Source organism: Dama dama, chromosome X (genome assembly GCF_033118175.1).
Source record: "Dama dama isolate Ldn47 chromosome X, ASM3311817v1, whole genome shotgun sequence".
NCBI lineage: Eukaryota > Metazoa > Chordata > Mammalia > Artiodactyla > Cervidae > Dama > Dama dama.
The window spans coordinates 54,644,089-54,657,202 of NC_083714.1; the positions used below are offsets into that span (position 1 = coordinate 54,644,089).

The 13,114-nt window shown below is 42.7% G+C and overlaps 1 protein-coding gene across 2 annotated transcripts in view; it reads right to left on the reverse strand.

Annotated features, from left to right (window-relative positions):
• CD99L2 (CD99 molecule like 2) overlaps nt 1–13,114 on the reverse strand; it is a 161,511-nt gene that overhangs the window by 9,331 nt on the left and 139,066 nt on the right. For both annotated transcript variants that reach the window (XM_061136910.1, XM_061136909.1), the window contains exons 5-7: nt 11,985–12,050; nt 848–886; nt 586–705 (exon numbers count right to left, since the gene is read on the reverse strand). In XM_061136910.1, coding sequence (XP_060992893.1) covers nt 586–705; nt 848–886; nt 11,985–12,050 — 225 coding nt within the window. The remainder of the gene's footprint in view (nt 1–585; nt 706–847; nt 887–11,984; nt 12,051–13,114) is intronic.

Below are 13,114 nucleotides of genomic sequence, written 5' to 3' on the forward strand. Positions count from 1 at the left end.
ACTCACCACTACAACCTAGAATGACAGCCACCAATATGACAAAACTCTTCCTCTTGCATTCCTGTTCCCGTCAAACAATTCAGGATTCCATGTATTTTAAGATTCTGGGGCTCACGGGGGAGGAGCAGGGGCACCCAGGCAGCAGCCAGCAGCTCCTTGGGATCCGAGAGGGAGAGAAGGGTCGCCAGGGTTAGGAGTGGCCTGGCCGGCCCAACAGTGCTACCTGCTGGGACTCAAGAGGTCTGGGGGACACCTGCCTTCTGTCGCCAAAGGCTCCCTTGGGTGAGATCCAAAGCCACATGGAAATCCAGACACTCTTTCCTGTTCTACGAGAAGCCCGGTGGTCACCCTTGGAAGACCGAGGTCATTAGGCCCACCCCAATCCTCTCTTCCAGGCTGGTTTATACTTCAGTTGGGCCTAGGTCTGTCCCCAAGGGCTTTAAAAAGTGTAGCCCCACCTCCCCCTCACCCCAGGGAAGTCTGCTGAATCTCAGCTTGCTCAGAGTTCTGCCTCCTCCTCCAAAGCCCCGGTCCTCTGTTCATCTTCTGCTGTGGGCGGGCATGGCCGCAGGTGGGTCCACTTACGCTGTATGCTGAAGCAGAACTTCTTCTGCTGGTAGGAGATGTAACTGGACACAGCACCGATCAGCGCCATGGCCAGAGCACTGGCCACGCCGGCGATTGTGCCAGTCTCTGCCGACATTCCTGGGCAGAGGGTGGGGGGGGCGGGGGGAGGCACGGAGAGAGGTGGACGTCAAAGGAAGGTCGAGAAGGCCAGCCCTGAGACCCAAGCAGCCAGCAGTGTCCCCGTGTGGTTTCCACTGAAACCTCAGGACTCCCAACTCACCAGAGTCAGAGTTGTCCCCGCCACCATACTGGCCACCACCTGCATAAAGGACAAAAGCAGTCAGTGTCCGCTGTGACCACCAGCTCAGGGTCAGGAGTGACAGCCCCTTCCTGACTCGCTGAGACCCCTCTTCATCTCTGCCCCAGGGGGCTTCGCCCTGACTACAGCAAGACCTGCTTCCTTATGCCTGCCACCTGCCCAAGCCGAGAGGGAACTTTTTATTTTTGAAACGACAGTGACCGTGCACTGAGAACATATAGTATCCTGGCTCTTTACACGCAGCACTGCCATACACCGGGGCAAGTGCCCCCTGCAACCATCTGCAACACCCCACGGAGTGAAGGTGCGCAGGTGAGGGACCTGCCAGCAGGTGGCAGAGCTGAGCTCACGCCGGGCAAGCCTGACTCTAAATGCCAACACTGTGGGTCCTGTGCACCTCCTGCCTCCTGTAACATCTTACTGTTTATCTAATTACAGAACCACGGTTATGTAAAAGTTTGTTTTAAAAAAGGATGAAAGACTAGTATAAAAACAATTCATCATCCTACTATTCAAAGAGATTTATGGTTAATATTTCAATTTCCTTTCCTCTTGTGCTTAGCCCTTTTACATGCTTTTCTTCAAATTCAGATGCTTCTACTCCGGTAACTTAGGTACACAGGATTACGTGATAATCAAGAGCTTTTTAAGGCCATCTACTTCTAGCTTGGCATATAGTGTGAGTTGTTTGTGGAACACAAAGCAATGCAAGCTGACAATCCCTTATCTAGGATTTTGAAATTCAAAAAGCTCTGAAATATCACAGAGATGGAGAACAGATTAGTGGTTGACAGGGATTAGGGAGGGTGAAGAGGGAGGCAGTTGGCTGTGATTAAAAAGGGAAAACAGGAAGGATCTTTGCAGTGACAGCACTGTTCTCTTGATTGCAGTGGTGGTCACACAAACTTAAACGTGGTTGAATTTCAGAGAACATACACACACACCAGCACACATACAGCCCAGACAGCAGCTCCCTGACAAGCAAGGGATACCATTTTAGGACATTTAATTAGCCCTGAGCGCTCTTTCCTGGGTGCTCTCTTCATCTCAGGACACAAGCTCATTAATGAAGGGAGACTATACTCCCAGAGCCCAGGGTTCTTGGGGGAAACCACTCTCGGATGCTGGAGGCAATGATCTTTGACATTTCCTTCACCAATCAAAGACTCTGGGTGGGGGGCTGTAGGTTCATGAATTGTAACAAATGTACCCCCTGTTCCAGATGTTGCTAATGGAGAGACTGTGGGTGTATGGGGGGTATGGGAACTCTGTACAATGTGTTCAGTTTTGCTGTGAAACTGCTCTAAAAAATGAAGTCTATTTTAAAAATAAGAGTCTTGAGGGAGAAAGTGAGATTTGCTATGTTCCCACCTGGGGCTGAATCCTTGAGTTAAATGTGTTTTATAGACATCCCTGATTGGATATGAATGAGTATTTACAAAATAAGGAGCACTAGCATTTTCAAAAACACTATCACTGCTGTTGGAGAAAGCAGACCAAAGAGCAGGACATGAGTCACCCTGTATGTTAACAAGTCAGCAATGAGGTCGCCTGTGAGGGCTTGGAGTTTGGCTGCACTGGCCCATCACTGCTCCCTCCTGCTATGCCCGAGGTGGCCATCATCAAGGGTAGCAGTGAGCTCCCACACGGGTGTCCTCTGCTGACGTGTTCACATCACTAGATTTCCAGGTGAAAAGTGAAAGTGAAATCGCTCAGTCGTGTCCAACTCTTTGCAGCCCAGTGGACTGTAGCCTACCAGACTCCTCCATCCGTGGGATTCTCCAGGCAAGAATACTGGAGTGGGTTGCCATTTCCTTCTCCAGGAGATCTTCCCGGCCCAGGGATCAAACCCAGGTCTCCTGCATTGCAGGCAGACGCTTTACTCTCTGAGCCATCAGGGAAGCCCAGGAATGAGCGATTCTACCCACTCTTTCTTTCACCTTGAACTGGAATGAAGCTGAGTGTTCCCCAGTCTCTCTTTCCTTATTAATTCTTGATCGTAAGAATCCACAATAACTTGAACCTCATGATCTGTATGGCCATGAGCTATGAGGGTGTTACCTGAAAAGAAAACTGGAGGCCCCTGCTGAACCTGGCTAGAGGGACATGCAGAGGGAATATGGGGCTTCCCTTGGCTGTCAAAGAGATGCAAACGCTCAATTCTGTGGCTGTCAAAGAGATGCAAATGCTCAATTCTGTAGTCTAGGAATTCCTATCTGACCACCAGTTATTGGACAAAAGCGTTCATCTAAGAAGATGACAAACAAATGGTATTCCCTTCTCGAAAAAAAACACATGTGGTCATGTGATCACACCCTGTGGGTGACCCATTGCTCAGATGGGCACAAGGGCTGAGATACTGTGAGGGTAAAGAACAACTGGAAAACAAAACTGCAGTCATTCTAGATCCTTCCACCACGTACAGTTCCATGAATCTGAAGTGAAATTGGTCACAAAGGTTTGCCATTGAAATTAGCCAAGCCAATGTCATGGTTTTGATTCCTGTTAGACTACTGAGCTCTGTTTACTTCCTCTGAGCACAGGCTGAATCCACTTCCTTTACAAAAGGCATACCATGCAAAAAATGCTATTGGGACAACTGATGACCCACTGGTATAACAGATTTATCCAAACCAATACCACCCATGGAAATAAGTTTCCAGTAAATATAAAATAGATGAAGCAATAAAAGCACTAGAAGAAAATGTGCAACAACGTTTATATTGTCTCGGGGTGGGGAATGACTTTCTAAACCTGGCCCTCAAACTAGGAGCCTGAAATAGAAAAGATCATACCAAAAGTAAAAACTTTATTATTAAAAGCACAAGAAACAAAAGGGAGAAATGGCTAAACTTCAAAATCAACAACCTTTGCGCTTCATAACATATCATCAAGAAAGGGAAAGACAATCCATGGAATGGAAGAAAACAATGGCAAATTCTATATCTGATAAGGGATGAATATTGAGAATAAAGAAATTCTACAACTCAGTAAAAAGGCAAAGAATTCTGTTTTAAAATGGACAAAGAATATGAAGACATTTCTCTAGAGAGATATTCAAATGGACAAAAACACAAGAAAAGATTCTCAGCACCATTAGCTACCAGGGAAATGCAATCAAACCCACAGTGAGATACCACTTCACACACATTAGGATGGCTAGAATCTAAAAAAGGTAAATAAGTGTTAGTAAGGATGTAAAGAAAATGGATCTTTCATATAGTGCTGATGGGAATGTAATATGGTACAGCTGCTGTGGAAAACAGGTTGGTGGTTCCTCCCAAAGGTAAACACAAAGAGTTACCATGAGGCTGGACAATTCCACTTCTAGATGTGTATACCCAAGAGAATTGAAAACATATGACCACACAAAAACTGGTATGCTGATTTCATCATAGCATTAGTTGTAAAAGTAAAAAAGTAGAAACAATATAAAGGTTCATCAATTGATGAATGGGTAAATAACATGTTTTCAGAAGGTATAAAAAGGGATTAATAATCCCTAACATTAAAGAAACCCATACACATAAATGAGTAGAAAATGGGGCAACAGGCATGAACAGGCAATTCACATAGTAAGAGTGTCTAATAAGACAGGTGAAATGTTTCATGTCTTGGATTCAAAGAAATGGAAAATCTAAACAGGACAGAATTTTGTACAGGACTTCCTTGGTGGCTCAGACCGTAAAGTGTCTGCCTACAATGCGGGAGATCAGGGTTCAATCCCTATGTCAGGAAGATCTCCTGGAGAAGGAAATGGCAACCCACTCTAGTATTCTTGCCTGGAAAATCCCATGGATGGAGGAGCCTGGTAGGCTACAGTCCATGGGGTTGCAAAGAGTCAGACACGATTCAGCTATTTCACTTCACTAATCTGCAAAGATGACAAAATTAACATATCCAATAAAGGTAAGTATATGAGCAAGCAGGAAACTGTTTACTTCCTAGTGGTGGAAATGGCACCTGGTATAATTGTCATGGAAAACCATTTTGCAGTACACTCAAAGAGCTGCATGTTTAAAAATTTACACCTCCTGTGACCCAGCAGTTCAAGTTCTAGGAATTTATCTAACACACAATTATGGTTGTGTGCTTTTGGTGATGAGGATGTTCATCACATCACTGTGTATACTAGTAAAAAGCTGCAGGAAAAACCCCTTCTGCACAAATATAGGTCCTCATTAAAAAAAAGTCACAGCCTTGGTAGTATACTTGTTTCAATGCTGTTCTCTCTGAACATCCCACCCTCGCCTTCTCCCACAGAGTCTAAAAGTTTGTTCTGTACATCTGTGTCTCTTTTTCTGTTTTGCATATAGGGTTATTGTTACCATCTTTTTAAATTCCATATATATGCATTAGTATACTGTATTGGTCTTTATCTTTCTGGCTTACTTCACTCTGTATACTATCAAGGGTGAAACAGATCACCAGCCCAGGTTGGATGCATGAGACGGGTGCTCAGGGCTGGTGCACTGGGAAGACCCAGAGGGATGGGATGGGGAGGGAGGTGGGGGGCGGGGTTCAGGATGGGGAACACATTGTAAATCCATGGCTGATTCATGTCAATGTATGGCAAAAACCACTACAATATTGTAAAGTAATGAGCCTCCAATGAATAAAAATAAATGGAAAAAAATAAAAATAAATTTTAAAAAAGTCACAGCAAAACATATTATGCAGTGGTTGACATGATATTTTACAGGACTCCTTAATGACAGAAAAACATATTCAGGGTACTGCTGCTGCTGTTGCTAAGTCGCTTCAGTCATGTCCAGCTCTGTGCGACCTCATAGATGGCAGCCCACCAGGCTCCCCCGTCCCTGGGATTCTCCAGGCAAGAACACTGGAGTGGGTTGCCATTTCCTTCTCTAATGTGTGAAAGTGAAAAGTGAAAGTGAAGTCGCTCAGTCATGTCCGACTCTTCACAACCCCATGGACTGCAGTCTACCAGGCTCCTCCGTCCACGGGATTCTCCAGGCAAGAGTGCCGGAGTGGGTTGCCATTGCCTTCTCCGATTCAGGGTATTACTGAAATTTTAAAAAAAGCTAGTTTTAAAAAGGTTAACGTGATATCATTTTTTAAAAATAAACATAGCCAGGACATGGAAGCAACCTAGATGCCCATCAGCAGACGAATGGATAAGGAAGCTGTGGTACATATACACCATGGAATATTACTCAGTCATTAAAAAGAATTCATTTGAATCAGTTCTAACGAGATGGATGAAACTGGAGCTCATTATACAGAGTGAAGTAAGCCAGAAAGATAAAGACCAATACAGTATACTAACACATATATATGGAATTTAGAAAGATGGTAACGATAACCCTATATGCAAAATAGAAAAGGAGACACAGATGTACAGAACAGAATTTTGGACTCTGTGGGAGAAGGTGAGGGTGGGATGTTTCGAGAGAACAGCATTGAAACATGTATATTATCTAGGGTGAAACAGATCACCAGCCCAGGCTGGATGCATGAGACAAGTGCTCGGGCCTGGTGCACTGGGAAGACCCAGAGGAATCGAGTGGAGAGGGAGGTGGGAGGGGGGATCGGGATGGGGAATACGTGTAAATCCATGGCTGATTCATGTCAATGTATGACAAAAACCACTACAATATTGTAAAGTAATTATCCTCCAACTAATAAAAATAAATGGGGAAAAAATAAATAAAGTACTGAAAACAAACGAACAAAAAATAAACATTTACAAATGTATACTTTACGCATAGAAAAAGCCCTGTGGACTTTCCTAGTGGTCCAGTGGTTAAGAATCCACCTGTCAATTCGGGGGACACAGATTCAACCCCTGGTCTGGGAAGATTCCACATGCCACGTGGCAACTAAGCCTGTGCACTGCAACTACTGAAGCCTGTGCACCACATGAGAAGCCATTGCACTGAAGCCTGCACACCACAACTACAGAGTAGCCCCTGCTGGCTGCAACTAGAGAAAGGCTGAATGCAGCAGTGAGGACCCAGCACAGCCAAAAATAAATAAATAAATTTAAAAAAAGAAAGTACTGTGAACATATACTCCTAAGTATTATTAGTGATTCTCCACAGATGGGGAAATAATAAATAAGTATTTTTTCATATGATTTCTTAAAACATGTTTAAAAACATACAAGCCTCATGCAAATCCATCCACCTCTACTTGCCTACAACTGGAGGAACCGTTCAAAGAGGCCATTTCACAGGTCACTAATAGGATCTTCATTTTCATGGACAGTATGTTTTGCATCCTTACCTGCCTTCTGAGGTCACGATTTTATATCATAACTACATACCAAAGAGTCTAGAGTTGCCTTCTGTTGTACTAGAAAATCCCTGGTACAACATATTTCAGACTGCAATTTACTCTGACTATGGACAATTCATCCCACCACCCCACTTTCCCCTCTTGATATCCATACATTTTTCTCTATGTCTCTATCTCTGTTTTGCAAGTAGGATCATCTATACCATTTCTCTACATTCCACATATATGCATTAATATACAATGTTTGTGTTTCTCTTTCTGACTTACTTTACTCTGTATAAGTCTCTAGGTCCATCCATGTCTCTACAAATGACCTAATTTTGTTCCCTTTTATGGCTGTTGTTGTTCAGTCACTAAATTGTATCTGACTCTTTGTGACTCCATGGACTACAGCATGCCAGGCTTTCTTGTTCCCCACTGTCTCCCTGAGTTTGTTCAAACTCATGTGCATTGAGTCACTCATGCAATCTAACTGTCTCATCCTCTGCCACCTTCTGCTGCTGCCCTCAATCTTTTCCAGATGAAGGAAAGCATCAGCAGGGTCTTTTCCAATGAGTCGGCTCTTCACATCAAGTTGCCAAAGTATTGGAGCTTCAGCATCAGTCCTTCCAATGAATATTCAGGGTTGATTTCCTTTGGGACTGATGGGTCTGATCTCAAGAGTCTTCTCCAGCACAATAATTCGAAAGCATCAATTCTTTGGCGCTCAGCCTTCTTTATGGTCCAACTCTGACATCTGTACATGACTACTGTAAAGTGCATAGCTGTGACTATATGGACCTTTGTTGGCAAAGTGATGTCTGCGCTTTTTATGGCTTAATAACATTAAATTGTATATATGTACCACATCTTTGGGACTTCCCAGGTGGCACTAATGGTAAAGAATCCACTTGCCAATGCAAGAGACATGGGTTTAATCCCTGGGTCAGGATGATCCCTTGGAGGAGGGCATAGTAACCCACTCCAGTATTCTTACCTGGAGAATCCCATGGACAGAGGAGCCTGGCAGACTACAGCCCATAGGACTGCAAATAGTTGGACACAACAGAAGTGACTTAGCCCGCATGCACACACACATCTTTAGCCACTCATTTGTTGATGGACATTTAGGTTGCTTCCACGTCTTGGCTATGGTAAATAGTGCTGCAACAAACATTGGGGTGAATATGTGTTTCTGAATTATGACTTTCTCTGGGTATATGTGGTATAGTCACTTTAGAAGACAGCCTGGTGTCTCAGATGGTAAATAATCTGCCTGCAATGCAGGAGACCTGGGTTTAATCCCAGGGTTGGGAAGATCCAATAAAGGAGGGCATGGCAACCCACTCCAGTATTTTTGCCTGGAAAATCCCCATGGACAGAGAAGTCTGGCAGGCTACAGTCCATGGGGTCACAAAGAGTCAGATATGACTGAGCGACTAAGCACAGGGAAGTTTGTTGTAAGGCGAGATTTACCATGTGACCAAGAAATTATATACCTAGGTATTTACCTAAGTGGACTGAAAAATTATGTCTTTACAAAAACCTGTATATAAATATTTACTGCAGCTTTATTTATAGTCACCAGAAACTAAATGCAACCAAGATGTCCTTCAACAGGTGAATGGGCAAACTGCGGTACATCTAGACAATGGAATATTATTATAAAGAAATGAGTTATCAACCCATGAAAAAACATACAGGACCTTCAATGCACATTGCTAAGTGAAATAAGCCAGTCTGTAAAGGTTATATACTGTATGATTCCAGTTATATGACATTGTGGAAAAAGGCAAAGCTCTTGAGATGATAAACAGATTTATGGTTGCGCTAAGAGAGAATGGATTATGGTTGAGGAAAGACAGTGGCTGGGTACCAAAGGGGTGTACAGGAGAACTTTCATGGTGATAGAACTGTTCTGTATGCTACTTGGGCGGTAGACACATGACTATATGCATTTGTAAAATTCCATATGAATACATATCACAAAGAATAACTTTTAATGTATACAAGCAAAAGAACAAAGCAAAATATCAACCAGGTTAGTGGGAGATGCCAGGATGGAATGTAGACTGTGACAAATGAATGTCTCTACATTATAAATGTGTGTAAAAACTGCATCGAATGGAGGGGTAATAAAGGAGTTATGTGAGTAACTTTTAACAAATGGTATTTTGACAGACACTATAAGGTAAAGCCAAAAGAAGAAAAAAAAAAACACTGGATTGTAATTGCTAAAGTTGTTTCTCAAGGAGTAAGGATTAACAATTCTGGTTGTTGTGCTATATACATGTATAGTACCAGAACTGAGCAAGTAAGCAAATAGTTGATGGACGGTAGGTTTCTCATTGTCAGAGACAGAAGTTAAAGATCAATAAGAAAAGAATACTATGCCTCCAGCTGTGATCTACTGCCAAAAGGCTTAAGTACGAACTCATGTTTAGGTTAATATAGACACTGATGAATAGATACAGAAATAATTATAGATACATACGTGTATATGGTTTAAAGTACAGTCATATACTTCCTATTTCGTAGGTCTGCCCAGTTTAAGGGTTTAGAAGTAGCATCATCCCACTAAAGAATATACTCAACATCCAGATCTTGGTTTCTAATTCTCTTCCCCAGTGGGAAGAGAATGATATACCGAACTGGAAGCCCAAGGAAACAGACCCAGCAGGCAGCAGTATTTAGGAAGAAGAAGTGAATGAGACCAAGAAAGTGGGAGAGAGCCAGGAAGGACCCAGAGATAAAGAATGTGGAGAATGAGGTGGTTAGCAAAGTATGCTACAGAGGTCACATGGGGCAGAGGGCTGTGACCACCAAGAAGAAGTCACTGGAGATGAAAGAGCAGCTCTGGGGAAATGGGAGTAGAGGCTTGCATACACTGAGGAACAGACCACAGAGGGGAGAATGAAGAGATGCAGTCAGTGAAAATACTAGGAGGAGGCTGATGACACCAGGGTTGATGGGACCTGTTGATGAGAGATTCTCTGTGTTTTCCCTACAGGGCCATTAAAAATGTTTTCTTGAGAAAAAATATATAACAGATAACATACTACTTCAGAAATACACTCCAAAATGATGGTTGAGTCTAAGTGCTAAAACTCAAGGTTAGAAAATTCATTAATTAGGATTGTTTTATATTGAAGATCAACATTTATTTAAATGTAATGTTTTATCTTCATACATGGCATTAGCATGTTTGCATAGAGGAGGGTGTATGAGAATTTCATCACGTTCTTATCATAACCCATGTTTCAGTTTCACACTCATATTTTTTTGCCCAGACTCTCTGTTTTCTTTTGTCTGACACCATAATGACAGAAGGTATAACTTATGCTAACAATTGATTATTCTTTACAAGAGAAGTTCAAATATGAGCCTAATTAAAGAATTTCCTAACATTTCTTCCTTGCTAATAAGGAAATCCCCTGACATGTCACTCAGACTTTCATTTGTGTGCATGCTTACACACTCTGCTACTGCTCTCTTCTCACCATCTGGAAATACCATTTGTCACTGGGAGTAATTGGCTAATTTGCTGGGTTTGCCCTTTAAATGTTCCATGTTCTCCTGACGCCGGTGAGTTTCATTTAGAGGTTTTCAGAGCTTTTTATTCAAAATGGAACTGTTTGGAAAGGTGTTCTGAAGGACTGATTTGACTACAGTATCCCTTAATCAGAAGACAACACTGTTCCCACATGAAAGGCACACAGCCTGAACTATGGGGAATGTAGCAGGCTGACACTAGATATACTCATGACATGTTACACTCAGAATTTGTTATACTCACAACCACAGTCTCAACTACAAAAGGGAATCACCACAAAATGCTACAGCTACAACTTAGCATCACAACATGTTACCATCACAATTACAACTGTAAAAATTTCCATCATTAATGATGAGCTATAACATATCACCAGAACAGGTTACAACCACAAGTAATTTTGCCACATCAAGTCTGGCTAACACTGTCTCCATACTAGGATCAGATCTTGACAACATATTAAGATTAAAGGTTTAAATCTTTGCATGACTTGGAGGGAATGAAAAGTATCTGGCCTTGGAGGAGGGTGTCACTATGAAGGGCTGACAAGAGGTGGTTTCTCTGTGGTGACAGAACAGTTCTGTGTCCTGACTGTAGTTACAGTCACTCAAATCTACACGTGATAAAATGTCATCGACCCACAAGTGCATGTGTACACACACACACAACACACACACACACAAGTATATACAAAATCTGATGAAATCTGAGTAAGGTCTATATATGACTTAATAATAGCAATGTACCAGTGTCAGCTTCCTGGTTTTGACAACATAACTATAGTTTTGTTAAGATATCAGGAGAAGCTGGGTGAAGGGTACACAGGAATTTTCCTGAACAATTTATTTATTTATTTAGTTTTACAACTTCTTGTGAGCCTTAAACTATTTCAAAATCAAAAGATATTTTAAAAGATATTTGACTTGCTATGGGTGTCTTAAAAATAATTCTTCTCGTGATGAGATTCGCTCCTCCCATTCCAAGAGTGACAGGCTCCCCAGGTTGGGAAGGCTGTGCCCAACAAGTCCCCTGACCTCAGATACAATAACTGGTGCCAACTGGCAAATGGCATCTGCTAGTAATGGACACATTATCCTGTGCAGTGCCGTGGCTTAAGGCACATCAGGGGAAATATGTGGCTTTTCCAAAGAGTCTTGTAAATCCCCCCCCACCCACCGAGCTGCACAGCCTACATCATTCCAAGTGAAGCCCCAGAGGCTGGGTAAGAACCACTCTCCCAACCTTGCTGCTGTGTAATCCTGTCTTTAGTGAGAATAAGGCATGTGGACAAATCAATGCTCCTACCTTTACCCTTGTCAGGTTTGTAGTCACCACCCCCTACTAGGTCTTCAAGATCCTTGTCTGAAAAACCTGGAGAAAACGAAACACACATCTCAGTGCCCAAAAACATTTCTCAGTGACAAGAAATCTGTTACTTAATGTTGTCTAACTTCCCCAGAAAGTGATTGACACTGAACAGGGTCTGAGATGAATGCAGTAGGCAAGACTCTCAAGGGGCCCACAGAATCCCTCCCCCACAGTGTATACACCCCAGCATCCCCTGACTTTGAGTACAGGGGGACCATGGATGGGATGGCTTCACCCCATGATTAGCTAATATTATATGCCGTGGTGAAGGGACTCTGCAGTAACCAGATCAGTTTGACTTCACATTAATCAAAAGGGAGACTTTTCTGGGGGCCTTGAACTTAATCAAGTGAGGCCTTCAAAACACAGCTGACCCCTTCCTGAGGTCATGCACTAGAAGCAATAGACTCAGTCTTCCTCTCCCCCACCTCCACCCCTGCCCCGTTTCCCTTCTCTCCCTGTCTCATCTCTGTTTTCCCCCTGGTGGCTTTAAAGAAGCAAGCAACCATTCATTCTAGAACTGCAAGGATAATGGTTCTCTCCCAACAAGCACACGAGCTTGGATGACAACCCAAACTCAGCCAAGACCCCAGACCCAGATGACACTATGACTGCAGCTGCCTGAGGCCCTGAAGAGAAAACTCAGCTTAGCTGTTGCTGAACTTCTCACCAAAGGAAACCATTTGTGATAATCTGTCATGTGACAATAGAAAACTAATACAAGGAAACCAAAACAGTTATTTTATTATAGCTCAACCATTGAATACACATCTTTTAACATTCTGTGTGATGAAATGGGAAGCATGCTTAAAGCATTTCTGTTCCACTCCAAAGTCCTATAGTTGTCTCAAAAATGCACATGTGTGACTGTTTCAATTTTGCCTTGTATTAGCTGCTTTCTGTCATGGAAGATCACTTTTACCAGAAAGAAAGAACAATGTGCTAACTATGGTTATGGCGACTTGAGTATTTGGCAGATGCTTTCTTGAAAATGAATAAAATGGGGCTGTCCCTTTAAAGAACACCACTGCTATAATAAAAAAAAAAAAAAAAAAAAAGAACACCAC